Genomic DNA, 27,957 nt, shown 5'->3' on the forward strand with positions numbered 1-27,957 from the left:
CAAGCGATCAACCAATTAACTGTAACTTGATCAGTTCTGCTCCGACCTTCCAACATTTTAGCCTTGTGTCTCATTGTGTCACCAAGTGCCTCTGTTCTTCACACATCCAGCTCTGCGGTTTTTATCACATGCAAATGGCCTGTCTGATTTTGAGACCACTTGCATGACGACATATTGCTTTGTTGAACGGTGTAAGGGCTAATGGTAGTGACCAGTAGTTAGTCCTGTGTGCAGTGATGCTAATCGTGTGCTAGTGTGTAGTGGCATGCCATCTGATTCTTCTCCTACAGTCAGGTAACTACTTCCTCCTTTTTTTTCCCCTTTCATTTCTGGCTCACCTCAACTCCTGCTTTTTCTCCCTCCTCTGGGTCAAGCCTCCTAAAAAACGCCTGGATTATGATCCAGAGAGTGCTCTTCGAATCCATAATGAGGTAATGATGGAGTGGGGAGGAGAATGAGTGATAAATAAATGAACGAAAGAAGATAAGTGATACAAAAATACATAGTGGTGCAACAGACAATCCATCACCCTGTTGTTGGTGTAAGTTCATGAAAGCAAAATTGGCCATGCTCTGTGGGTGGGAGGGATAGAATGACTCTCTCCCCTGTCAATCAGTGCGACTCTAACCAATCATAGGTGTCTGTGAGCTCATGTGTACAGAAGAGGGCAGTTAGAGCTTTCTTCCATGTGTGGTCAACTGCCCTGTGACGTAGCATGAGCACCAGATTAGAAAAGATGCAGTTGTGGCTCAGACGAAGCACACGTCAACCTTTATCTGCCCTAGTTGGTAGCTGTTGTACGATACAGGAGAACTAGAGCGGCAGCTGCAATTATCGACAGTCCATAATTATTGACACTTTTTCAGATTTACCAATAAAAACAATTTTACAAAGGTGAGTTTCAGTTACAACAGTTATTATTGGTTAATTAATCAACCGGAAACCCCCCCTCGCCATCTGATCTTGTCGTCTGATGACAGAGATCATTACCTGAGATGGAATTTTTTTTTTTTTAGCACGATCAGCAATTTGAGGAAAACCCAGACGTTATCATCGCAGGTAAGCGTGGTGGAAAGATCATGGACATGTTTTTACTGATCAAATTCACCGATATTTCATGATCTCCTTGTCGAAACCTACTTTGTTTCTTACGCTTTCATTTGACAGTCGCCATTTTGTATCTAAACGCGCGTTTGAGAAGTCACGTGAGGTGTCGATAATAGTGATCACGTTCACTGGTGTCCACCATTATCGACACCCTGTGGAATTAAGTGACATCTACAACTGTTATGGATCGATCTTTGTGGAACATTGTTGAAGTAGATGAAGTACTTTAAAAAAAAAATGCTGTGATTTATAATAATTTTTTTTTCTGATTCATAACAGAATGGAAGTTTATAGAGTATTTGGAATCCGATTGCAATAAATAGAATTAGATCAGAATTAAATTTCTAGCATATAAAAAATTACATGCTTGAAATATTCAGATTTTTCTATTCCATTCAGATTTTTTTTCAGTTTGTTGTAAATACCTACCACATATTACAATATCAGTCGTCATTTTATATTTTTAGATGTAAAAATATAAAGTTTTGGTTTGAGGAATGACATGCGACCTTTGAACTGGATTTTCATGTGGTTACAACATCAATTCCCCGTTGACATTTATTGGTAAACTACAAAACTCGAAATTAATACAAACAACAACGGATGATTAACAAAATGTGATCTACGAAAATACTTAGAAAGTGGAACAAAAAGATTTTCTGACACAGGTTAAACATTACCAGGTCATTTGTTTACAAACATTAGAATTACTTCCTGATTTACATAAGCACTGACATCGATATATTAATCTCATCTCATTATCTCTAGCCGCTTTATCCTGTTCTACAGGGTCGCAGGCAAGCTGGAGCCTATCCCAGCTGACTATGGGTAAGAGGCGGGGTACACCCTGGACAAGTCGCCAGGTCATCACAGGGCTGACACATAGACACAGACAACCATTCACACTCACATTCACACCTACGCTCAATTTAGAGTCACCAGTTAACCTAACCTGCATGTCTTTGGACTGTGGGGGAAACCGGAGTACCCGGAAGAAACCCACGCGGACACGGGGAGAACATGCAAACTCCGCACAGAAAGGCCCTCGCCGGCCACGGGGCTCGAACCCGGACCTTCTTGCTGTGAGGTGACAACGCTAACCACTACACCACTGTGCCGCCCTGTACTAAATAAGTATGTAAAACAAATTTTAAATGAAAACTATGTTTTATTGACCTGGCGACTTGTCCAGGGTGTACCCCGCCTTTCGCCCGTAGTCAGCTGGGATAGGCTCCAGCTTGCCTGCGACCCTGTAGAACAGGATAAAGCGGCTACAGATAATGAGATGAGACTATGTTTTATTAACTTAATACCACATACCGAATTTTTTTTTTTTTTAAATAAATCATCTGGCTGTCGATAACTGTGGACAAATGTGTCGATAATTGTGGAACGCTGTCACGTGATCTGATACGCTAAGTAATCGGGAATCAACTCATTTTTTTCCAGTGGAAGTGTGTGTAATTATTCATGCACAATTTACGTATTGAAAGTCTTTTCTACTTTTGCAACAGCCAAAAGATCGTTAGGGTGTCGATAATTGTAGCCGCCGCTCTAGTAGTTAGTGGGAGGAAATGCCAAATTGTCCACAATTGGGTGAGAACGAGGTAAAAATAGAAAATGATTAAGAGATGGGTGGATTTCTGAATATGAGATAAAGAAAACTTACCGTACAGTAAGACAAAATATTGGTTCATGTTACTTCATTTTCATCACATGCTCATCATTCTCTGTCAAAAACATCTTTCTCTTTTGTTAAAACCATCTAATTAGAAACGAGATGCAATATAAGCAATGGACATTAGTTATATGCACAAAAATGTCTCGGTGTACATGATTCATGATTTCCTGTGCTAGGTGTTTTGTTGTGAGACAAGAGAACTAGTTGGAGTAAGTCAAGGATGTAGACGTGCTTCTCAAAGGCTCAAATGACATCCCATTTCACATCAGCTGTGTGGATAAAATTAGCCTGCTGCCACTTCTCTCAGTTAAATATAGTCTTTGTTTCTACTTATGTTTACAACTCGCATATATGTGCGGATAAGGCAACTTTGAGTCGTTTTATTTCTTTAGGATTAACAATTATCCAATACATCATCAATCACGCTGACTGAATAGTATGAAACGTGTGAGATGGTGAAACGGTGGGTGCTCAAAATTGCACTTACGTTTGGAAGACTGCTATAAAACCATACAGAGCGCTACTTAAAATTGCAGTGCGGCTTCACAGCCCTATTAAGAGCTTGCAGGCGAGGTAGCTGTCACTTGCTCCTGTTATTTATGTTGACTGGCGTCGCATGTGTCACAGCAAGCGGACATTCCAGCCACCTCACCCAGGCTACTTTTAAAGCCTGTTCAAAAAAAAAAAAAATAGATGGCCAGCTCCCACAGCTCAACAGAATAACTCCAGTTGAGCCACCTCAGAGCTTCAGTCGAAGGGAAAATGGTTATTTACTACAGCCATGTGCACAAGGAATTCCCTGCTTCATTTGACATCGAGACCATTGTAAGTGTTCTGCATCCAGCTGCTCTGCAAGCGGCTGAGCTTTTCTTCTCAGGCACTCTTCCTGCCTTTTGGAAAGACAGCGAACGTGTAATTTGAGAAAAAAGATGGCAAATATGGTATTTGGGGCCACTTGGTCAACTTTACTCAGCGTATCAGGAATTAATTGGATCTATAAGGTTCCACAATTATAGGAATCCCTTTACTCTTTTTATTTTCTGTTTCAGGCTTTTCTTTATCATCCATCTGCTGACAGAAGCTTTGAACGGTCCTCAAGGTAAGTTGTTTTTCCCATCTATTGTACAGTGGCTATTATTCATTTTACCCTCAGATAAGAAATACGAAGCTATGTCTTTACTTGGATTAAGATGAATTCGAAATGTCTTTAAGCTTTCTCATTTAGTTTTTTGCTGAATAGCATTGTTGATGTACAGGAATGGTGTGATTGTGCTGCTGACTGTAGTAGTTTTGAAAAAGTAAGACAGCTGAAAAAGCCTTGCCCTTATGGGCTGTCAGCAGCAATCAGTCAGTGCGTTTACATGCACATCCAAATCGAGCTACTGTCGGTAATCGAGCTAAGGGTCCCAGCAGGGGTGCAAGAGAAATCCAATCCTACATGCACACAAGGAAATCGAGCTATTGTGTGAGGTACATTGTGCACCCGAGCCACAGGTGGCGCTACACGCCCCATCGTGTTGGTACACTTCCGGTTGTCGTCATGAAGAAGAGCTATTCAAGAGTATAAACAAAGTTATCAGCAGTGTTGCCAGATACTGCTGTTTTCCAGCCCAAAACGTTCAAATCCACCAAAATGCACTTAAAACCGCCCAATCTGGCAACACTGGCAGTTCCGTGTTCACAAGTTCCGTGCTCAAGCTGTTAGGCTTGCTCTAACAGACTGTATGGCTACAAACTGTCCTGCGCAGACCACTGTTTTGTAAGACAACTTATTTTGCACAATTGTATATTTTTCTAAAGTCCATTTTTTGCTTACAAAAAAATATTTTTTTTTGCTTACAATTTAACTTATGTCTTAATAAACACACAAAAAGTTCAATTGTTTTGTTTTTATTGACATTCTTCAGATGTTGGACATATATATATATATATATATATATATATATATATATATATATATACACACACACACACACACACAAATACAATGACTTGTTTATGTACACAATTCACAGCTATGCAACAGCTGTACAGATGTATTTGGTGATACAGTAAGTGAGCTAAATTTTAACAGTGCAAACAATGCCACAAAAAGAAAATATTCATGCCGTTGTCATGATTCGTTGTCATGCCGACCGAGGCTGTTGTGTTTCCCGCTTGTGGTCTCGTCACTCATCACTTCCGGAAGGGGCAGCGCTGAAGTAAGTAGCTGGACTACGTAGCTCAATAGGGTTTACATGCACTAAGTAGCTCGGCAGAAATCGCATAATCTAGGTCGTGTAGTTCGATTCCGAGAAATCAAGTTCGGTTCAATTTCAGCCGAATTAAGGTGTATACATGGCATTTTGAACTTCGATTTCAGTCGAGCAACGGCAGAAATTCGATTCTCTCTATGTGCATGTAAACGCACTGAGTGTCCCCCTGACCCTCCCTTCTGATCTGGCCACAGCTAAATATCAGGTCAGTGTCCTGTCCCCACGAAATATTATGCGTGAGAATAATGATTTTTCGGGGCCACATGGATTCTGGTTATTATCGATATAGAAACGGGTTCTGTCCGTCTGTCTGTCCAGTCACATTTTCGTTTCCGATCCAAATCTTTAAAACTACTGAAGATATCTTCATGAAACTTTGTATACATATCAAGCAACATGCGAACTGGTGCCTTTTGCTAGTTTGGATTTTTGGAAAAAAAAAAGTATTTTTCAAATTTTTACATTAAAAAAAAAAATTTATTTTGACTTAGTTTCTAAGAGCAGTGTTCGTTTCCGGAGTATACAGGGAGTGCAGAATTATTAGGCAAGTTGTATTTTTGAGGATTAGTTTTATTATTGAAAAACAACTATGTTCTTGATGAACCCAAAAGACTCATAAATATCAAAGCTGAGTATTTTTGGAAGTTGGAGTAGGGCTTTCTTAGTTTTAGCTATCTTAGGAGGATATCTGTGTGTGCAGGTGACTATAACTGTGCATAATTATTAGGCAACTTAACAAAAAACAAACATATACCCATTTCACTCATTTATTTTCACCAGGGAAACCAATATAACAACTCAACATTCACTAATATACATTGCTGGCATTCAAAAACAAACAAAAAAAACAAATCAGTGACTAATATAGCCGCCTTTCTTTACAAGGACACTCAAAAGCCTGCCATCCATGGATTCGGTCAGTGTTTTGATCTGTTTGCGATCAACATTGCGTGCAGCAGCAACCACAGCCTCCCAGACACTGTTCAGAGATGTGTACTGTTTCCCCTCCTTGTAGATCTCACATTTGATGAGGGACCACAGGTTTTCTATGGGGTTCAGATCAGGTGAACAAGGAGGCCACGCCATTAATCTTTCTTCCTTTAGACCCTTTCTGGCCAGCCATGCTGTGGAGTACTTGGATGCGTGTGGTGGAGCATTGTCCTGCATGAAAATCATGTTTTTCTTGAAGGATGCTGACTTCTTCCTGTACCACTGCTTGAAGGTGTCTTCCCAAAACTGACAATAGGACTGGGAGTTGAGCTTGACGCCATCCTCAACCCGAAAAGGTCCCACAAGCTCATCTTTGATGATACCAGCCCATACCAGTACCCCACCTCCACCTTGCTGGCGTCTGAGTCGGACTGGAGCTCTCTGCCCTTTGCTGATCCAGCCACGAGCCCATCCATCTGGCCCATCAAGACTCACTCTCATTTCATCTGTCCATAAGACCTTAGAAAAATCAGTCTTGTGATACTTCTTGGCCCAGTCTTGACGTTTCATCTTGTGTGTCTTGTTCAGTGGTGGTCGTTTTTCAGCCTTTGTTACCTTGGCCGTGTCCCTGAGTATTGCACACCTTGTGCTTTTTGACACTCCAGTGATGTTGCAGCTCGGAAATATGGCAAAACTGGTGGCGAGTGGCATCTTGGCAGCTTCACGCTTGACTTTCCTCAGTTCACGGGCAGTTAGTTTGCGCCTTTTTTTTTCAACGCGCTTCTTGCGACCCTGTTGACTATTTTGAATGAAGCGCTTGATTGTTCGATGGTCACACTTCAAAAGCTGGGCAATTTTAAGAGTGCTCCATCCCTTTGCAATATATGTCACTATTTTTGACTTTTCTGAGTCCGTCAAATCCCTCTTCTGACCCATTTTGCCAAAGGAAAGGAAGTTGCCTAATAATTTTGCACACCTGATATAGGGTGTTGATGTCATTAGACCACACCCCTTTTCATTACAGAGATGCACATCACCTGGTATGCTTAATTGGTAGGAGGCTTTCAAGCCTATGCAGCTTGGAGTAGGGCAACATGCATAGAGAGGGTAATGTGGTCAACATACTCATTTGCCTAATAATTCTGCACTCCCTGTATATCCCAAACTGTTCATGATATGGATTTGAAACTTGGTATACATGTTGACAAGGTGATGTAGATGTGCCTTTTCATACTAAGAAATTTGAGAAATTTGAATTTTTCATGTTTCCATGGAAACAATTTCAGATTTAGTCTCTCAGGTTAGTCTTAGGGGTAGGTTTTGTTTCCGGAGCAGAACTCGAAAACTATGAGTGGTGTGGTCTTGAAAGTTGGTATATGTGTTGATTAAGTAATGTCTATGCGCCTTTTGATACTAAGAAATGTGAGAAATTTTAATTTTTAGCTCACCTAGACCAAAGGTCTGATGGGTTTATGCCATGGGTTGCTGAGGTCAGTGTAAAGAGGTACAGTAGGGTTGGTTTCCTACAGCAGAACTTGAAAAATGTGACAAATAATATCTTGAAACTTGGTATATAGTTGGTATATAGGGCGGGGAATATAGATGACCCTGTTTTCTTTTTTTTATACAAACATTTTTTTAAAATGTTTTTGTATGTGTTTTTGTAAATACATTTTTTGAAGGTGGATGTTTAATAGCCAGGATGCTATCCAGCTAGTGTAGCCTACCGGCTGTTGATTGCTATAATTCATCTTTCTGGTTGAACCATTTCCCCACAGTCTTTGGCTGATGTATTCAATCATTCATTCAAAGTGTTTGTCGTCATATGCACAGTAAGGACATGTCCTCTTGCACAATGAAATTCTTAGTTCGCTGTCCACCATGAATGCCAATTACAAATACAGTGCTCAGCTTAAATGAGTACAGCCCCTTTGAAAAGTAACATTTTAAACAATATCTCAATGAACACAAACAATTTCCAAAATGTTGACAAGACAAAGTTTAATATAACATCTGTTTAACTTATAATGTGAAAGTAAGGTTAATAATATAACTTAGATTGCACATTTTTCAGTTTTACTCAAATTAGGGTGGTGCAAAAATGAGTACACCCCACAACAAAAACTACTACATCTAGTACTTTGTATGGCCTCCATGATTTTTAATGACAGCACCAAGTCTTCTAGGCATGGAATGAACAAGTTGGCGACATTTTGCAACATCAATCTTTTTCCATTCTTCAACAATGACCTCTTTTAGTGACTGGATGCTGGATGGAGAGTGATGCTCAACTTGTCTCTTCAGAATTCCCCAAAGAAAATAATTTCTTTCCACCACAAAGGTGAAGGCTACAAGAAGATCAGCAAAGCTTTACTTATCAGTCAGAATACTGTAGCAAAAGTGGTACAAAAATTTAAGAAAGGTGGAACTGCAACCATCTCACAGAGATGTCCAGGTCGTCCATGGAAGTTAACACCTCAACAGGAGCGTCTTCTGATGAGAAGGGTTGAAGAAAATCAGCATGCAAGTTCACTGCAGTTATCTAAATAAGTAGAAAGCCAAACTGGGGTGACTATTTCCCGTGACACAATATGGCAGGGGTGTTAAACCTGATCCATAAAGGGCCTTGTGGCTGCAGGTTTTCATTCCAGCCATGCAGCAGCACACCTGACTTGGCTCATTCAATCAACTGAACTGTCTTCACACAGTCAAATACTTGCAGCCACACCCACCCTTGATTAAAGGGTGGGTGTGTCAGTTGATTGAATAAGCCAAATCAGGGTGCTGCTGCATGGCTGGAATGAAAACCTGCAGCCACATGGCCCTTTATGGATCAGGTTTGACACCCCTGCAATATGGCGTACACTGCAGAGGAATGGCATGCATGGATGCCGTCCACGAAAGAAGCCTCTCCTAAAGCCCAGGCACAAAAAAGCCTGCCTAGAGTTTGCCAGGGCCCATGCTGACAAAGATGAAGACTACTGGGACTCTATACTCTGGAGTGATGAGACCAAGATAAATGTTTTGGAACTGATGGCTTCAAAACTGTATTGCGTCGCAAAGGTGAGGAATCCAAAGAAAAATGCCTGGTGTCTACAGTGAAACATAGTGGTGGCAGTGTCCTTATGTGGGGCTGCATGAGTGCTGCTGGTGTCGGGGAGCTGCATTTCAGTGATGGCATCATGAATTCACAGATGTATTGCTCTATACTGAAAGAGAAGATGCTACCATCACCTGGACATCTCTGTGAGATGGTTGCAGTTCCATCTTTCTTAAATTTTTGTACCACTTTTGCTACAGTATTCTGACTGATAAATAAAGCTTTGCTGATCTTCTTGTAGCCTTCACCTTTGTGGTGGAAAGAAATTATTTTCTTTGGGGAATTCTGAAGAGACAAGTTGAGCATCACTCTCCATCCAGCATCCAGTCACTAAAAGAGGTCATTGTTGAAGAATGGAAAAAGATTGATGTTGCAAAATGCCGCCAACTTGTTCATTCCATGCCTAGAAGACTTGGTGCTGTCATTAAAAATCATGGAGGCCATACAAAGTACTACATGTAGTAGTTTTTGTTGTGGGGTGTACTCATTTTTGCACCACCCTAATTTGAGTAAAACTGAAAAATGTGTAATCTAAGTTATATTATTAACCTTACTTTCACGTTATAAGTTAAACAGATGTTATATCAAACTTTGTCTTGTCAACATTTTGGAAATTGTTTGTGTTCATTGAGATATTGTTTAAAATGTTACTTTTCAAAGGGGGTGTCCTCATTTACGCTGAGCACTGTAAATAAACAGGCAGAAGAAATAATACAAAGTAAAGACAATATAGTGCAAAATAAAAGCAAAAAAAACCACCCAGTATAGTACAAAATAAAGGTAAATGTTATGCAAAATAGGTAGTGTAATACAAAAATAAGGCAATGATCGGACGCAGCAGCAAAAAGGGCAGTAATGTGCAAACGTGTGCAAAAAATTTAACCAGATGTAAACAGTCAAGGAAACAGCAGCAAAAAGGGCAGTAATGTGCAAACATGTGCAAACAAATGTTAACAGATGTAAACAGTCAAGGACAGTTTACAGGGAGGTAGTCCATGGTTATAGACTCCTGTCAGCTGTTCAGGAGTCTGATGGTGGAGGGAAAGAAAGAGTTCTTTAGTCTGCCAGTCTTACATTTCACACGTCTGTACCTGCCTGAGGGTAGAAGTGTGAACAGTCTGTGCTTTGGGTGGGTGGGGTCTTTGAGGATGGCGGCAGCTCTCCTGTGGACTCTGCGGTGGTAGATGCTCTGCAGAGAGGGCAGTGGAGTTTTGGTGATCCTCTCAGCAGTCTTCACCATCCTCTGCAGGCGTTTGCAGTCCATAGCTGTAGTGCTGCCGTATAACACAGTAATGCAGTTGGTCAGGATGCTCTCAGTCACGCAGCTGTAGAAGTTGCCGAGGATCTTGGGTGACATACCAAACTTCCTCAGCCTCCTCAGAAAGTACAGTCGCTGTTGAGCTTTCCTAACCAGCTGTGTGGTGTTAAGTGTCCATGTGAGGTCCTCACTGATGTGAACACCCAGGTATTTGAAGCTGCTAACCCTATCCACCTCAAGCCCCCGGATGAACAGTGGCCGATGAGGTCTCCTCTCCTTCCTCATGTCCACTATCATCTCCTTCATCTTGTCCGTGTTGAGGGTGAGGTTGTTGTCCTCACACCATGACACCAGACTGGCCACCTCCCTCCTGTAGGCCGTTTCGTCTCCGCCAGTGATGCGTCCTATCACTGCGGTGTCATCCGTGAACTTCAGGATGATGTTGTCCTTGTGGGAAGCGACACAGTTGTGGGTGAACAGGGTGTAGAGGATGGGGCTGAGGATACGCCCCTGTGGGGTGCCAGTGTTTGTGATGATGCTGGTTGAAGTCCTGTTACCAATCCTGACAGTCTGGAAGTCGAGGAGCCAGTCATAGAGGGTGGGGTGCAAACCAAGTGTGGACAGTTTATGGGTGAGTTTGTGGGGGATGACCGTGTTGAAGGCAGAGCTGTAGTCAACAAAGAGCATCCTGATGTAAGAGTCTTTGTTTTCCAGGTGGGAGAGGGCATAATGGAGGGCAGCAGTGATGGCATTTGAGGTGGACCTGTTGGGCCTGTAGGCATACTGCAAGGGGTCCAGGGTTTCCGGTATACTGCTCTGAATGTGGGCCAGTACCACTCTCTCAAAGCACTTTGAGATGATTGGAGTGAGTGCTATCAGCCTGTAATCATTCAGGCAGGTGGGTGGGCTCTTCTTGGGAAGAGGGACGATGGTTGTGGTCTTGAAGCAGGAGGGAACGGTGCTCTGGCTGACATCATCAGTGAAAACATCAGCCATGTGTTGACTGTAAAATAAGAAATAGTTGTCCCAAAAAGTAAAATGTGAAAAATTCTCATGAGAATTTAAAAAGGTGCTTAATGGGCTCATCTAAGGTAAAAGTAATATTGCAAATAATTTGCCTTGTATTGAAAATGTTATCACAGTTCTATACGTTTAAATGCAATGTATGGATTCTACAAAGGCTGTGAAAACAGAAGCCCTACATTTTATTAACAAGACCATAAAACAAATCAGCGAAGACTTCTTAGGTCCCTTATATACGTGTATCTCTCAAGTGGAAGAGTCCTACTTTGTGGCTGTTTTGGGTGCCATCTGGATCCATGGTCAATTTGCCAAGCAAAAATATATATTCTAGCCTCAAATAATCTGCTACATTTGAAAATGAATCTATTTGAAGCATATGACATTTCCTCTTACCATTTTTAGTTTTGCCAGTGATAACAGGACAAGAAGGAAGTCAGAGCCCACAGCCACCCAGTCCAGGCCTCAAAGCTCACTAAGCTCCACCCAGAGCATTGGAAAACCGTCAGAGACTCCTGCTGCTCACCTTCCTGAACCAGCCAGGACCAGCAGTACCCAGAGAAAGTCCTTAAACCCCCCTTCCACTTCCTCCTTGTCCAGGGCAAAAGGTAAACATCATGGACAGTACTAGGCAAAAGCTTAAGGTTTCATTTTCTTGCATAAACACAATCTTAGCCACAATCTTAACTGCTCTGATTGCACTGAATCAAATGTATTTACTGATTTTTGTTGGTTGCAGTTTTCACTGTTTCAGAAAATAAGCCTTAAAACATAAAATCTTTTGTTGCAGGAATGAATAGAAATTATTTTTGCTTTTCTTCCGTTTTGATAAATGTGCTACTGTATCAAGTACAAATCCCTTCTTTTCTGCTAAAATCATGTTAATGCCTTCTCATGTCTCTCTCTTGTCATGCTGCTCATGGTGGATATATAAAGGTGGGGATATTAGAACAATGCACTCAACACATTTAAATGGTCAAAATCCAAGCCATGATACCTCATTTGAAATAGTGGCCTCATATGGAAATAATGACCAAAATGAGGACTTATTCATCCAAAATTCAAACAATGATACCTCACAGATTTCAGTAGCGACATTTCAAAACGATGACCAAAATGAAGACACAACCAATCTATCTGCCTCAGAAGACTTAACGAACGGCTGGCAATCAGAACGAGAGAGTCTAGAGCTCTCTCCTAAGCCGAGATCCTGGAGCTACGATGATCTCCTCTCTGAGAGTCAGGATAAAGGAACGGGAAAATGGCCTGAAAACGCTGTATCAGTGATGCAGAACGGAGGACAAGAAGTTTTTTCCCACAGTGACGATAGGAATTCCGAAGAATACAAAGACCGCAGTCAAAACTGCTCAGCCCATAGTGCACCAGGTTTCCTCAAATTGTACAAGAAGATGCACCACATCAACCGGCAAGAGCTTAGCAATTCACACGTTTGTTCTGTCAAAGCCAGGATTCAGAATTATGAGGGTGAGCAGTACAAGGGCCATGGCTTGAGCAACAATGGTTCCAGCAGTGAGATACCTCATGATATGGTGCACAACAGAATCTCTGAATTTGAGAGTTTAATCCAAAAATCCAAATCCATGCCAAACCTAGACAGTGATTGCCAGAACACAGGTCCTTCAAGGAAGATTGCCAACCAAAATCGCAGCTACTCTATTGAGTCCTTGCTGGATGAAGAGTCACCAGCCAGAAATCCTCCAGAAGGACAGCCACAACACCACAAGATTCGTGCTAATGTGCCAATTCACATCCAAATATCCAACAACCACATAAGATGCCCTACTGTTCAGCAAGATTTCACAGACAGTGATCACGATGCTGTTGTGTCCGGTGACTTTATACAAATTGAGGGATCGTCCAACTGCAGTGAGAGTGACTTTGACCACTGCTCCCTTACATCCTCTGAGAGCTTCTGTGGATCAGGCCATCATCATCGCTACAACAGGCAGCTAGTGAGTTCCTGCAAAGGCATGTGCCCAGCCTCCTTCACACGCTTTACTACCCTGATCAAACACGAGAAGGCCAAGAAAGACCAAAGGCATCGGCTTCATGTGGAGGAGTCTGACATCGGCCTCAGCAAACTGGCCTTTCTGGTCAGTCCAGTACCTTTTCGCAGAAATAAGAACTCCAGCATACCAAAATCCAAGAGGTGCATGTACAGAGCTCTGGACTCGGCCCTGAAGGACATCTACGAACACATTTGCACTGAAAAACGCAGGGGCAGCCTGCCAGAAAACAGCATCCTCCACAGGCTTCTGGCAGAGCTGCTGCCTGAAGTTCCTGAAAGGAAGTCCTCTCTTCAGGCTCTGGACCAATCTGGTCCAACCCAGCTTTCCTCTTGCCATGCCCTGCATGATGGCATGTACATCCAGGACCAGCCAGAGTACTCCCATCTGCCCTGCAGTGACTCCTGCCACCACACAGACAACAAGCAGAGAAAACATAACGCTCTGAGATGCTCTCAAGGTGGATTCTATTGATCAGTCATCAATGTTCCCATATTCTCATTTGTGTTTGGGTTATCATTCCTCCAAGCAACCTCCATACTCTGCACTCAAATAATCTCCATGTTTTTGTGAATGTGATTTGAAGTAGAAAAAGTTTTGTCGTTCTTCATTGGATGTCTCATTGAACCATTTCACTGACCGATTATTATATATATATATATATATATATATATATATATATATATATATATATATATATTTTTTTTTTTTTTTTTTTGCTTGTTTATATAATAATTTGCATTGAGTGAGAGTTTTTACAATATCTTTTCAGTGGACCTTTCCTAGGGGAAAAAAAATGAAGGTTGCAGTCTAAAACACTGTATGCCAAACTACAACAGAATAACTGACCTGTGATTGGTTTCTGTGTCTTATAGCATGCATGCTATAGCTTTTATTTACACTGGCACAGGGTATATTTTTCCACACGCTTTAAATAAACCTAATGAAGCCAGTTTACTTTTGAAAGCAGCCAAGAGCTTTTAAATGACTACTCCCCTGAGCAAAGAGCCATGCAAGCATTTGGCAGTGAGAAATCCTTACTATGTATAAGACTCGCATGTGTGTTTCATGCAGGGGATCTGTTACCAGAGGGAGACTATAAATCCGCCTGAGTTGACTGGTACAAGTCATTCAAAAGAGATTAAAGAGATTAGCGTGATGACTTTGCAGAAAGATCAGATTTATGTGTATTTTTTGTTGCTGTATGAGTGAATTAACTTCTTTTTTTTCCAAATAATGTGTTTATTGCTCTGAATAAACACGCCATAACTTCACCAATCCATACATTCTGCATGGAATTGTAGTAGGTCTTCTGTCTGGATGAACTGTATCTTTTCTTCCTCATTTTTTTGCTTCTCTCTTCTCTCTTGATCAAGACACATCCAGAGGTTATTCCTATCCTGATGTAGGCCAACAAACTCCACAGAGCAGAAGGCCTACACCCATCAGAGAGGTTAGTGGCTCAACAGCTCATTGCTCATTAGCATTAAAAAGCACTGGCAGTGGCATAGCCTACCCCAGAAAACAGAAGTTAAAAAAAAAAAAAAATAGTTGAACCACAGGTCACACTCAGAGTCACCAACATGTTATTTTTGGGCTGAAATCATCTTTTTATAATTTAATCAAATGTAATTTGCTCGACAAGCTGTGAACTGAATAATTGAGCAATTGTGGTATTACACTGCTACGACACAGAGACAGTCAGACAGTCTTCCCTTGTTTCTCTAAAGTACAGCTGGTTAAATTTCTGGCTGGAAAGATCATAAACAGCTCTTGTGGTGATGCATGAGGAGCAATGAGGGACAAAACCAGTCTGTTAGGGCCAGGGGTGCAGATCCGATGTCAGGACTGGGGGGGGCACAAAAGTGATTTTTTTTTTTTTGCCCGTATGCAACTCATACCATGCAACCATAAATCACAACTTCGTAGAGGCTCGCTACATCATTCAAAAAGTACTGCACAGGGAATCATTTGTCTGAAAATACATTTTTTTTTGTACAATTTTGAATAATTTAGGGGATTTTTATTGGGGGGGACAATTCATGTTTTTCAGAAATTGGGGGGGTCATGTCCCCCCCGTCCCCCCCGGGATCTGCACCCATGGTTAGGGCCTGTGATTTTAGTACAGGATTTTTAGCATGGGTGTACGGGAGCAGCCAAAAGAAGAAGAATAAGAAGAGGGTTTTGAGGGGTTGTATACACGCATATTTACAGATGTGCCATACCTATTGTTAGACTGATCATTTACTGTAGTTCACTCCTGATAGGCATGTCTCTGATTTTTTTTTTTTAAATCTTGTCTATTAGGAACAAGAGTGCTCTGAGAGCACAATATACTCCACTGGCAACTGTGCCATAACTCTGGTAAAATGTGACCGAATTGAACGAAATTGCAATATGCATATTAGCGACAAAGAATCCTGTCAAGTTTTGTGAAATTTCTCCAGAAATTGTGAGAAGAGTTGATTTCAGAAGGTGAGCACCCTTCCCGGGACGGACGGACAGACAGACATCACCATGACATAATCCCCCTTCGGGCCTCTGGGCCAGCGGGGGATAAACACTTTTTGGCAAATTACATGAAATTCTTCCAAAAATTGTAAGGGAAGTTGATTTCAGAGTGCAAGCACACCTTGATGAAATTGCCAAAGTACAAGTTTGTTAATATTCAAGGGCGTAACTCTTGTAGAGCGTAAACTCTACAATTTGCCCAAATTAAACAAAATTTCAGTATGCATATAACTGTCATATGACAAAGCCTTTTGCCAAGTTTAGTGAAATTCCTCCACAAACTGTGAGAGGAGTTGATTTCAGAAGAACGTACACCCTCATGAAATTGCCAAAGTACAAGTTATTTAATCAAGGGTCAAAACTCTGGTAAAATTTTCACAAACGAAATTAAATCGCAATATGCGTATTACCGTCATATAACAAGGCCTTTTGCCAAGCTTCGAGAAATTCATCCAAAAATTGTGAGAGGAGTTGACGTCAGAAGAAAAACACACTCTCATGAAATTGTCAAAGTATAATTTTATCAATCAAGGGCTGTAACTCTGGTAAAATATGACTGAATTTAATGAAATTACAATATGCATTTTACCGACATATAACAAAGAATCCTGCCAAGTTTCATGAAATTCCTCCAAAAATTGTGAGAGGAGTTGATTTCAGAAGGTGAGCACCCTTCCCAGGATGGACGGACAGACGGACGGATGGAAATTGCCATGACATAATCCCCCTTCAGGCCTTTCAGCCAACGGGGGATAAAAAGTGGGGGTTCCTTAAAAAAAGGTAGTAGTCTGAGGTCATCCTGGAGGATCTGGAAGTTCTGAAGTATAATTTCTGCCACGGTTTTATTAGTAGGATGGGTGAGCAAGGAATTCTATGTGACTTAGAAGTGATTGTGTATCGGTCAGTGCATCTGTTTATTCAACAGTGGTGACTGAGCCATGGCAGCATCTATAACCTTCTTAAAAATCCACAATTATAAAAAAATAATAATTTTATATTCCAGGCATTTAGTAGATGCTTTTATCCAGAGTGACTTACAACAAAACCAGAGCAGCTGGGGTTTAGTTGCCTTGCTCAAGGGCACTTCAGCCATTCTTGCTGGTCCAGGGAATCAAACCGGTGACCTTTTGGTCCCAAAGCTGCTTCTCTAATCATTAGGCCATGGCTTTCTCATGACCTAAAGGTCAGAGAAGCAGTAAAGTACATGTTGTTACTTTTCATAACGTAATTGTGTTATATTTCAGAAGCAATGCAGTAATATCAATTTTTTTTCCACCTCATCCAGTCTCAGAAGTAATGTGCTTGAACAGCTGATAAAGATTATTTTTTTGTCCAAAACATCCTGTTTCTCTCAATGACTTCATCTAGTATAAAAAAAACAAACAAACATAATGCAGGTTGTCAGAAGTGCATCAGAGACTACGTTTTTAAAAGCAAAGGGTTACACCAAATATCGACTCTATTTACGTAAGTGCTGTATCCTGCCGTTTACAGTAGATTTTCCTGTCATGTAAAACATTTTAATTTCATTATTTTTGAAGACATTGTTGCCCAAGACTGAGCCTGTTATCTATTTATTGATTTTAAGTGTATTGCTCAGTAACTACAGTACGGTGAAACTAATAGCATGCAGTTAGGAGACTGAGGGAAGTCTTAAGTTGTTAAATTCTTAAGTCATGGATTACAGGAATTGTGCTTCAGTATCTATTGTCATAGTAGACAATTTAATCCCTGTGCTTTTCTTATCATACAGAAACTACCAGCCAGAGCGATATACGACTTCAAGGCACTGACAGCAAAGTATGAAATGTTCAAAATTCTGTCTTTACAAATTTAAGTTTCCTTTTTGTTCAAGCAAAAATGATTATATTTTACAATCGTTCTGCATGCCATAATCATCCTTGATCATAAAATAACTTTCTGTTTATCTTAAATTACCTACGCAGAGAGCTTTCATTCAATAAAGGGGAGACTGTGTACATCACTCGGCAGATAGATAATAACTGGTTTGAAGGAGAACATCGTGGGAAAGTAGGCATCTTTCCTATCTCTTATGTGGAGGTTTGTGATATTCATGCCTAACTCAAGCCCATGTTAATACTTATTTTGGTTTGTGCATGCGGATCTACTCATTACGTTCCTTGTGCTGTCTTTGTGTGTTGCTGTTGTCAGAAAATCTCTCTATCAGACAGACAGCAGCCTGCAAGGCCTCCTCCTCCAGTCCAAAGTACAGAGATTGGGGAAGCTGTGGCTCGCTACAACTTCAGCGCTGACACTAATGTGGAGCTTTCTTTAAGAAAGGCAAGGCTCGGGCAATATTATAGAATACCGTGGCACAGTTTTCAGTGAGTAAATATTGAAGATATCATGAATTCTGCCAAGTACCAGATGAAAACCTGGTTGTTTCTGCCAGAAGGTGAAGTCAATCGATTTTATGCCTGTTGACAACTTGTGAGCTCAATTAAAGAAGACAGTCCAGATGCAGAAAATCAAAGACTGTACAGTCACTTTAAATGTCCTGCCTGCATAATGGAGTGTCTAAGATCCCTTTACAAGTGTATCCAACCTTTTAAGACATTATAGGAAGAGGCTCAGTGCTGTTATTCCATGTGCGGTTTGTTACTTGCGAAAATGGGAGATTTTCGCAAGTATGTTGATCTGTCCGTTTGTTTGTTTGTTGGTGCTTGAGTGTCTTCATTTCTTGACCAATCTTCGCCAAAATGCACAGGACAACTCACTAGGGTTACACAAAGACATCATTAGTTTTTGGTGGGTCAAGGTCACCAAGGTCAAATCTTGTAAAAACACCGACAGTGGTGCTTGAAAGTTTGTGAACCCTTTAGAATTTTCTATATTTCTGCTTAAATATGACCCAAAACATCATCAGATTTTCACACAAGTCCTAAAATTAGATAAAGAGAACCCAGTTAAACAAATGAGACAAAAATATTATACTTGGTCCTTTATTTATTGAGGAAAATGATCCAATATTACATATCTGTGAGTGGCAAAAGTATGTGAACCTCTAGGATTAGCAGTTAATTTGAAGGTGAAATTAGAGTCAGGTGTTTTCAATCAATGGGATGACAATCAGGTGTGAGTGGGCGCCCTGTTTAATTTAAAGAACAGGGATCTATCAAAGTCTGATCTTCACAACACATGTTTGTGGAAGTGCATCATGGCACGAACAAAGGAGATTTCTGAGGACCTTAGAAAAAGCGTTGTTGTTGGGGGCGTCGTGGCTCAGGTGGTTAAGGCGCCATACCATGAATGCGGGCGACCCGGGTTCGATTCCGGCCCGAGGTCATTTCCCGATCCCTTCCCGTCTCTCTCTCTCCCGCTCATTTCCTGTCTCTGCACTGTCCTATCCAATAAAGGTGCAAAAAGCCCAAAAAAATATCTTTAAAAAAAAGAAAAAGCGTTGTTGATGTTCATCAGGTTGGAAAAGGTTACAAAACCATCTCTAAAGAGTTTGGACTCCACCAATCCACAGTCAGACAAATTGTGTACAAATGGAGGAAATTCAAGACCATTGTTACCCTCCCCAGGAGTGGTCGACCAACAAAGATCACTCCAAGAGCAAGGCGTGTAATAGTCGGCAAGGTCACAAAGGACCTCAGGGTAACTTCTAAGCAACTGAAGGCCTCTCTCACATTGGCTAATGTTAAAGGTCTCCTTGCATCTTTTTTTCATTAATTGTGCGGTGGTCTCTAGTATGAATGAATGCCCTTTGAGCTGGTTTTGGTGAAAAAAAATGCTGTGGTTCTCCTGTTTCAGGCTGTTCTAGTTTGCTGGAGGAGTGGGTGGTGGGAGAACGACAGGATTTCAGCTCTTACTCATTAATATTCATGACATGTAAACGTGTTGCCTCTGATTGGCTAACAGCACTGTGACGCTACCTCCAGTGAGTCAGAACAAGCGGATGTGGGTGTCTTACTACGGCGAGAGAGAAGGAACAAACCGCGAAGGGAAAAATACCGTGCGCTGACGTCATTGAGGTGCGACTCGAGGAAATAAGAAAAATTCAGCAAATGTTTGGGTTTTTACTGAACAAACAAACGAATAAAATGAACGAGTGACTTAAAAAAAAGAATGTGGGTGTCTTTGTAAAAACTGTTTTGATTGGCTATTATGGTCTCGATGTCGATGTTTTGACCAATAACAATGTAGATAACATGAATTTTACATCACATTCAACAAGATTTAAACAAGACTAAAGATGGCGACTTACAAATAATGTGTAAACATCATTGGAGTTAAGAAAGTTTGAACAGCATGAAGGAACATACCCCAACCCTTCGAAATTAATACAAAAAAAATTCTCAATGGATTTGGCAGAATATACAAAGGTCGTTTTTTACTTAGAAAAAGTGGAAAACTCTCATCCCTGCCTAGCTTGTGACCATGTCATGCATGCTAACATGGAGAATATGAACATGCTACTTTGTAAGAAAAACCTTTGAACAAAAAGTTCATGTTTTACTTACAGCTTGTGAGCTGGTGGTCGATCGTCTTGACGGCACAGATCCAGGGATTAAATGCAACCTCGAAGCAAAACCACTACTGAAGGCACCGAAGTTTGAAAAGTCACTGTGGTTGAAATGATCAGAACACAGTCCTAACGCTGCATTATACTTCGCTGGTGGTGTTCCAAAGATAAATTCCAACCATTTATTCTTCACTTCTTATATCTTGGGCAAGAAATGCAACATTGATGTCTTACTGCCACAAATAACAGGCACAAACTTGTTCAGACGTTTTCAACTTGCTGTTAGGTCCACTTCGTTAGCTACTGATGAGATGAGCTCTGCTCAGTGTTGCCAGATACTGCTGACGTTTTCCAGCTCAAAATATGTTCAAATCTGCCAAAATGCACTTAAAACCACCCAATCTGGCAACACTGGCTCTGTTATCTCTCCTCGCGCTTAAATCTGAACTTCCTTCCCGTGGGCGGTCGCAAGCCAAGGTGAGCGAGGCCATGAATACTAATTTACGAAGTGCTGTAAGATTGTATGGCTTTTTCAGAGCCGCTCGTTTTTCCGACTATTTTCTTTCATAAGCTAATACAGGGAATAGGGGTAGAATTACATTTTCACATGCAGCATGCATATGCAACTCGGAGTGAACTATGGTATTTCAAAAAGAGCCAGTATTAAACGTTTTTGGTGGAAGGGCACCTTTAATGTTTTTGAGTCCACCTTCAGGAGAACACTGAACAACAACGGTCTGCATGGCAGGGTTGAAATTCTAAAGGAAAATGTCAGGACATCTGTCCATGAACTGAATCTCAAGAGAAGGTGGGTCATGCAGCAAGACAACGACCCTAAGCACACAAGTCGTTCTACCAAAGAATAGTTAAAGAAGAATAAAGTTAATGTTTTGAAATGGCCAAGTCAAAGTCCTGACCTTAATCCAATCAAAATGTTGTGGAAGGACCTGAAGCGAGCAGTTCATGTGAGGAAACCCACCAACATCCCAGAGTTGAAGCTGTTCTGTATGGAGGAATGGGCTAAAATTCCTCCAAGCCGGTGTGCAGGACTGATCAACAGTTACCGGAAACGTTTAGTTGTAGTTATTGCTGCACAAGGGGGTCACACCAGATACTGAAAGCAAAGGTTCACATACTTTTGCCACTCACAGATATGTAATATTGGATCATTTTCCTCAATAAATAAATCTCATCTCATTATCTCTAGCTGCTTTATCCTGTTCTACAGGGTTGCAGGCAAGCTGGAGCCTATCCCAGCTGACTATGGGCGAAAGGTGGGGTACACCCTGGACAAGTCACCAGGTCCCCACAGGGCTGACACATAGACACAGACAACCATTCACACTCACATTCACACCTACGGTCAATTTAGAATCACCAGTTAACCTAACCTGCATGTCTTTGGACTGTGGGGGAAACCGGAGCACCCGGAGGAAACCCACGCGGAAACAGGGAGAACATGCAAACTCCACACAGAAAGGCCCTCGCCGGCCACGGGGCTCGAACCCAGACCTTCTTGCTGTGAGGCGACAGCGCTAACCACTACACCACTGTGCCGCCCCAATAAATAAATGACCAAGTATAATATTTTTGTCTCATTTGTTTAACTGGGTTCTCTTTATCTACTTTTAGGACTTGTGTGAAAATCTGATGATGTTTAAGGTCATATTCATGCAGAAATATAGAAAATTCTAAAGGGCTCACGAACTTTCAAGCACCACTTTAATCGGCCATAATTTTCGTTTCTTTGTGATTTTCACGAGTATCGTGCCCTGCACAACTTTTCATTTGTGTTTCGGTCTGTTAACAATCTAGCATCTAGACGGTTGCACTGATTTAACTTCAAATGTTCAGGGTAGGTGGGCAATGGTCTGTAGATTACTTGATTAAATTTTGGGGGTAATCGGGACAAGGTGAAGGTCAAGGTCACCGGACAGGCCGGGCGAGGTTTGCTTTGCCTGGCAACACTTGTAGTTGTGGGATTGCAGCTACTTTTAAAGTCAATACTTTGTAGAAATACAGGGTTGAACAAAAAAATGCCCCAATATATGTCTGTGAAGATTCTCAGTCATCCAGGTCATAGTAAACTGTGGGTGGTAAAAGAGAGCAACTGGACTTGCTTGAAGATTCTTGAAGACGTTTCACCTCTCATCTGAAAGGCTTCTTCAGTTCTGTCTGACTGGTAGGGAGTATCAGGTATTTATCCTCTCATGGATGAAAAGCTCATCTAAGGTGCCATTGAGTCATCCTGTTGGTGTGGGTCACTGGGGGCTGGTTGTGAACGGCCTCAAGAGCCGTTAGGATGATCAATGGATTGCCCGTTAGGGTGATCAGTGGAATGCTGATTCTCTCTGTCCTCCTGTGAGTCACTGAAAACAGTTGGGTTTTGGTGTGCATTCAGTTGTCTGGGAAGTGTGCCAAGGACTGCATTGTAGGTGGCTGATAAATGATGTCTTAGACCCCCACCTCTGTTCAGTGATGGCCGTTCCAGGTTGACAAAAATGGCTTCTTTAACTCCTCGCTCATACCAACGATCCTCTCTGGCTAAAATGCGTACGTTGCAATCCTGAAATGAGAGTCCTTTGTTGTTAAGATAAAGGTAGACAGCAGAGTCCTGGCCTGAGGAACTGGCTCTCCTGTGTTGAGCCATGCACCTGTGAAGCGGTTGCTTTGTTTCACCAATATACGAGTCTGTGCATTCCTCACTGCACTGAATTGCATATACTACATTGTCCTGTTTGTGTCTGGGTATTCTGTCCTTAGGGTGGACCAGTTTCTGCTTCAGGGTGTTACTGGGTCTGAAATGTACCGGAATGTTGTGTTTGTAGAAGATCCTCCTGAGTTTGTCAGATAGACCAGAAATGTAGGGAATGACAATGATCTTGCATTTGTTCCTGTTGTCCTCCTTGTCCGTTCTGTTCCTTTTTCTGCTCTTGAGGAAAGACCAGTTGGGATACCCGCAGTTCTGAAGTGCTTTCTTGATGTGATTCTGCTCCTTCTCTTTTCCCTCTATCGTTGTAGGAATGTTCTGAGCCCTGTGTTGCAAGGTCCTAATGACCCCCAATTTGTGTTCCAGTGGGTGGTGAGAGTCAAAGAGTAGGTACTGGTCTGTGTGTGTGGGTTTCTGGTAGACCTCGATGCTCAGGCTTCTGTCTTGTCTAATGTGTACATCACAATCCAAGAAGGCTAGATTATTCCCACTGACGTCCTCCCGAGTGAAGTTGATGTTAATATCCACTGCATTGATGTGCTTAGAGAAGGCTTCCACCTCATGGGTTTTGATTTTAACCCAGGTGTCATCCACATATCTGAACCACTGGTTCCACTGAACCCACTGGAACACAAATTGGGGGTCATTTGAAAATCTGATGATGTTTTAGGTCATATTTATGCAGAAATATAGAAAATTCTAAAGGGTTCACAAACTTTCAAGCACCACTGTATATTGGTGAAACAAAGCAACTGCTTCACAGGCACATGGCTCAACACAGGAGAGCCAGTTCCTCAGGCCAGGACTCTGCTGTCTACCTTCATCTTAACAACAAAGGACTCTCATTTCAGGATTGCAACGTACGCATTTTAGCAAGAGAGGATCGTTGGTATGAGCGAGGAGTTAAAGAAGCCATTTTTGTCAACCTGGAATGGCCATCACTGAACAGAGGTGGGGGTCTAAGGTGGGGTTTACATTAGACCGTATCAGCGGATCATCAGATTAACATTTTTAAAATGATTAGTGTGAACACAGCAACACCAATACACGATTCGCGTGCACACAGCAACACCAATACACGGATACGCTCAGCTCCGTAGGCATCCTGCGCTCCAAATCACTCCGCCCTGAACAGCGAGTGCCCTCTGGAGGGTGCGCACTCCGGCCCTGCGCAGCTCACACAGCGCGCGAGTGAAGTGCACAAGCTGTGATTCGGGACTGAGCCGCTGTGTGTGTGATCCCAGCGCATATCACTTACCACTTGCAAGTGGAAGGATGGCAAGCCTAAAGACAATCATAACTACACAATGGGCAGTATTTGCATCAGTATTTGCAGTATTTTCATACTTTTATACTCTTTAATGAAAGGTGATACAAGGCGGAAGTCCGCGCCGTTTTTCAGCAGTCGCGTCACATGACCAACGCCAGCGAATCAGGAAGGTGGATGTCACAGTGACGTTGTCCAATGACGACGCCAGCTAGAGCTCAGCACAGCGTATCCGCGTATTCTGAATGTTTACACAGCACCGGAGCTGACACGATCTGGGTTGAATACGTGGACCCTGGCGGATTCCCGTTTCCAGGCGTTTTAATGTAAACGGACAGTGCATCCGCGAAGAAAACGAGACAGATGCGGTCTAATGTAAACTTGGCCTAAGACATCATTTATCAGCCACCTACAATGCAGTCCTTGGCACACTTCCCAGACAACTGAATGCACACCAAAACCCAGCTGTTTTCAGTGACTCACAGGAGGACAGAGAGAATCAGCATTCCACTGATCACCCTAACGGGCAATCCATTGATCATCCTAACGACTCTTGAGGCCGTTCACAACCAGCCCCCAGTGACCCACACCAACAGGATGACTCAATGGCACCTTAGATGAGCTTTTCATCCATGAGAGGATAAATACCTGATACTCCCTACCAGTCAGACAGAACTGAAGAAGCCTTTCGGATGAGAGGTGAAACGTCTTCAAGAATCTTCAAGCAAGTCCAGTTGCTCTCTTTTACCACCCACAGCCCCAATATATTTAACCCAGAAACATTAAGTTTTGTGCATGTAGTGAGGAGAATTACATTTCTACACTTCCATATTCAGACCTCAGGTGTCAGAAACTGTGTTGGCACGTGGATGGAGTTTGCAAAAAAAAAAATTAAAAGGCATGGTTCTGACTTCAGAGTTAAGCTAATTTTTCTTGTGTGATATTTACGTGAGCCAGGAGCAGTATTAAGGCCAGCACCATGGACAGATTGACCTAACCACAATGTAACCCTGAAATTGATATTTTAGGCTGAAAGTACAATATGGAAGAAAAAAAATACGATGCTATTCAAAGACGATATTAAAAACATAAATATCACTATTAATTATGAACCAGGTGGCACGGTGGTGTAGTGGTTAGCACTGTTGCCTCACAGCAAGAAGGTCCGGGTTCGAGCCCCGTGGCCGGCGAGGGCCTTTCTGTGTGGAGTTTGCATGTTCTCCCCGTGTCTGCGTGTGTTTCCTCTGGGTGCTCCAGTTTCCCCCACAGTCCAAAGACATGCAGGTTAGGTTAACTGGTGACTCTAAATTGACCGTAGGTGTGAGTGTGAATGGTTGTCTGTGTCTATGTGTCAGCCCTGTGATGACCTGGCGACTTGTCCAGGGTGTACCCCGCCTTTCGCCCGTAGTCAGCTGGGATAGGCTCCAGCTTGCCTGCGACCCTGTAGAACAGGATAAAGCGGCTAGAGATGATGAGATGAGATTATGAACCAATAAAAAAACTAATTCTGGACAAAATTATGAAGAACACTCACTTAACATGTGCTGTTAATGTAGCTTGATGATTGCTTTGTCAGATTATCCTTTAAATTGTTGACATATGTTTATTCATCGGGCGGCACGGTGGTGTAGTGGTTAGCGCTGTCGCCTCACAGCAAGAAGGTCCAGGTTCGAGCCCCATGGCCGGCGAGGGCCTTTCTGTGTGGAGTTTGCATGTTCTCCCCGTGTCCGCGTGGGTTTCCTCCGGGTGCTCCGGTTTCCCCCACAGTCCAAAGACATGCAGGTTAGGTTAACTGGTGACTCTAAATTGACCGTAGGTGTGAATGTGAGTGTGAATGGTTGTCTGTGTCTATGTGTCAGCCCTGTGATGACCTGGCGACTTGTCCAGGGTGTACCCCGCCTCTCGCTCATAGGCCAAGTTTACATTAGACCGTATCTGTCTCGTTTTCTTCGCGGATGCACTGTCCGTTTACATTAAAATGCCTGGAAACGCCGGGAAACGGGAATCTGCCAGGGTCCACGTATTCAATCCAGATCGTGTCTGGTCCGGTGCTGTGTAAACATTGAGGATACACGGATACGCTGTGCTGAGCTTTAGCTGACGTCGTCATTGGACAACGTCACTGTGACATCCACCTTCCTGATTCGCTGGCGTTGGTCATGTGACGCGACTGCTGAAAAACGGCACGGACTTCCGCCTTGTATCACTTTTCATTAAAGAGTATAAAAGTATGAAAATACTGCAAATACTGATGCAAATACTGCCCATTGTGTAGTTATGATTGTCTTTAGGCTTGCCATCCTTCCACTTGCAAGTGGTAAGTGATATGCGCTGGGATCACACACACAGCGGCTCAGTCCCGAATCACTGCTCGTGCGCTTCACTCGCGCGCTCTGTGAGCTGCGCAGGGCCGGAGTGCGCACCCTCCAGAGGGCACTCGCTGTTCAGGGCGGAGTGATTTGGAGCACAGCCGCTGAGGAGGAAGCGATGAGCCGCACTGACACTGACGTGCCGAATTAGTCATGTGATTAGCGTATCCGTGTATTGGCGTTGCTGTGTGCACACGAATCGTGTATTGGCGTTGCTGTGTGCACGCTAATCGTTTTTAAAAACGTTAATCTGATGATCCGCTGATACGGTCTAATGTAAACCCCACCATAGTCAGCTGGGATAGGCTCCAGCTTGCCTGTGACCCTGTAGAAGGATAAAGCGGCTAGAGATAATGAGATGAGATGAGATGTTTATTCATTCATTTATTTATTTATTTAGCAGGTGAGCGCATCAAATTACCCACAACATTGGCATTGTTTTATTAATCCAAAAGGACAAAATAGTGAGTGAAAGTAAAGATAAAATATCCTTGATCCCATGCGCACATTATGATTTCATGACTTGATTTAATATCTTGGTGCCACATTAAACTGTGCAGAAAGTTAACTGATGGCACTCACTCTAAAAGAGTATGCATTATTTAAATAATAGCAAAATGTCATTTTGTGTTTTGCCAAATAATTATGAATAATTTGAAGGCTTGCCATCTTCTCTTTTTTTAGTCATTTCATTAATTTTCTTTTCATTTGTTTATTTTTAAATTGCCTCATTCTGTTATATTACATCGTACTGCATCGTTTCCAAATCTGAATACAGTCTTAAGTGAACATTGCCTCAATCTCTTCCAGGGTGAGCGTGTTATAGTGCTGCGACAAGTGGACCAGAACTGGTTCGCAGGAAAGATCCCTGGGACAAATAAACAGGGCATCTTTCCAGTGTCTTATGTAGACATCATCAAGAGATCTCCTGTGAAAAGTCCTAGCCAGCTGCCAGGAGTTGCACATAGTTCCTCCAGTGACCGAATGCACAGCAGGGTAAGTATATGAGTGAACACCACATATGGGCTGTTTCTCTTGCTAGCTGTACAGGTCAAGGTGTGCGAACATTCAGTCTATGAACTGTGATGTCATAGTTTGTTGTATAAGAGAAATAAACAATATAGCGTATTACTCATATTAACTTTCAAAGGAGATGGCGATGGTTCAAATACCTAAAATTTCATATCAAAAATAACAGGTCACAAAGTTGATTTGGTAGGGGTCTTATGCCCT

General features: G+C 42.2%; 1 protein-coding gene across 1 annotated transcript in view; it reads left to right on the forward strand.

Moving 5' to 3' along the window:
• sorbs2b (sorbin and SH3 domain containing 2b) overlaps positions 1-27,957 on the forward strand; it is a 114,411-nt gene that overhangs the window by 66,009 nt on the left and 20,445 nt on the right. The window contains exons 14-23 of the mRNA XM_060927870.1: positions 375-431; positions 3,838-3,887; positions 11,757-11,959; positions 12,288-12,403; positions 12,476-13,837; positions 14,748-14,831; positions 17,643-17,689; positions 17,836-17,950; positions 18,062-18,190; positions 27,535-27,720. Of these exons, the coding sequence (XP_060783853.1) occupies positions 375-431; positions 3,838-3,887; positions 11,757-11,959; positions 12,288-12,403; positions 12,476-13,837; positions 14,748-14,831; positions 17,643-17,689; positions 17,836-17,950; positions 18,062-18,190; positions 27,535-27,720 (2,349 nt within the window). The remainder of the gene's footprint in view (positions 1-374; positions 432-3,837; positions 3,888-11,756; positions 11,960-12,287; positions 12,404-12,475; positions 13,838-14,747; positions 14,832-17,642; positions 17,690-17,835; positions 17,951-18,061; positions 18,191-27,534; positions 27,721-27,957) is intronic.

The sequence above is a fragment of the Neoarius graeffei genome, chromosome 8, assembly GCF_027579695.1.
Source record: "Neoarius graeffei isolate fNeoGra1 chromosome 8, fNeoGra1.pri, whole genome shotgun sequence".
In the NCBI taxonomy this organism is placed as follows: domain Eukaryota; kingdom Metazoa; phylum Chordata; class Actinopteri; order Siluriformes; family Ariidae; genus Neoarius; species Neoarius graeffei.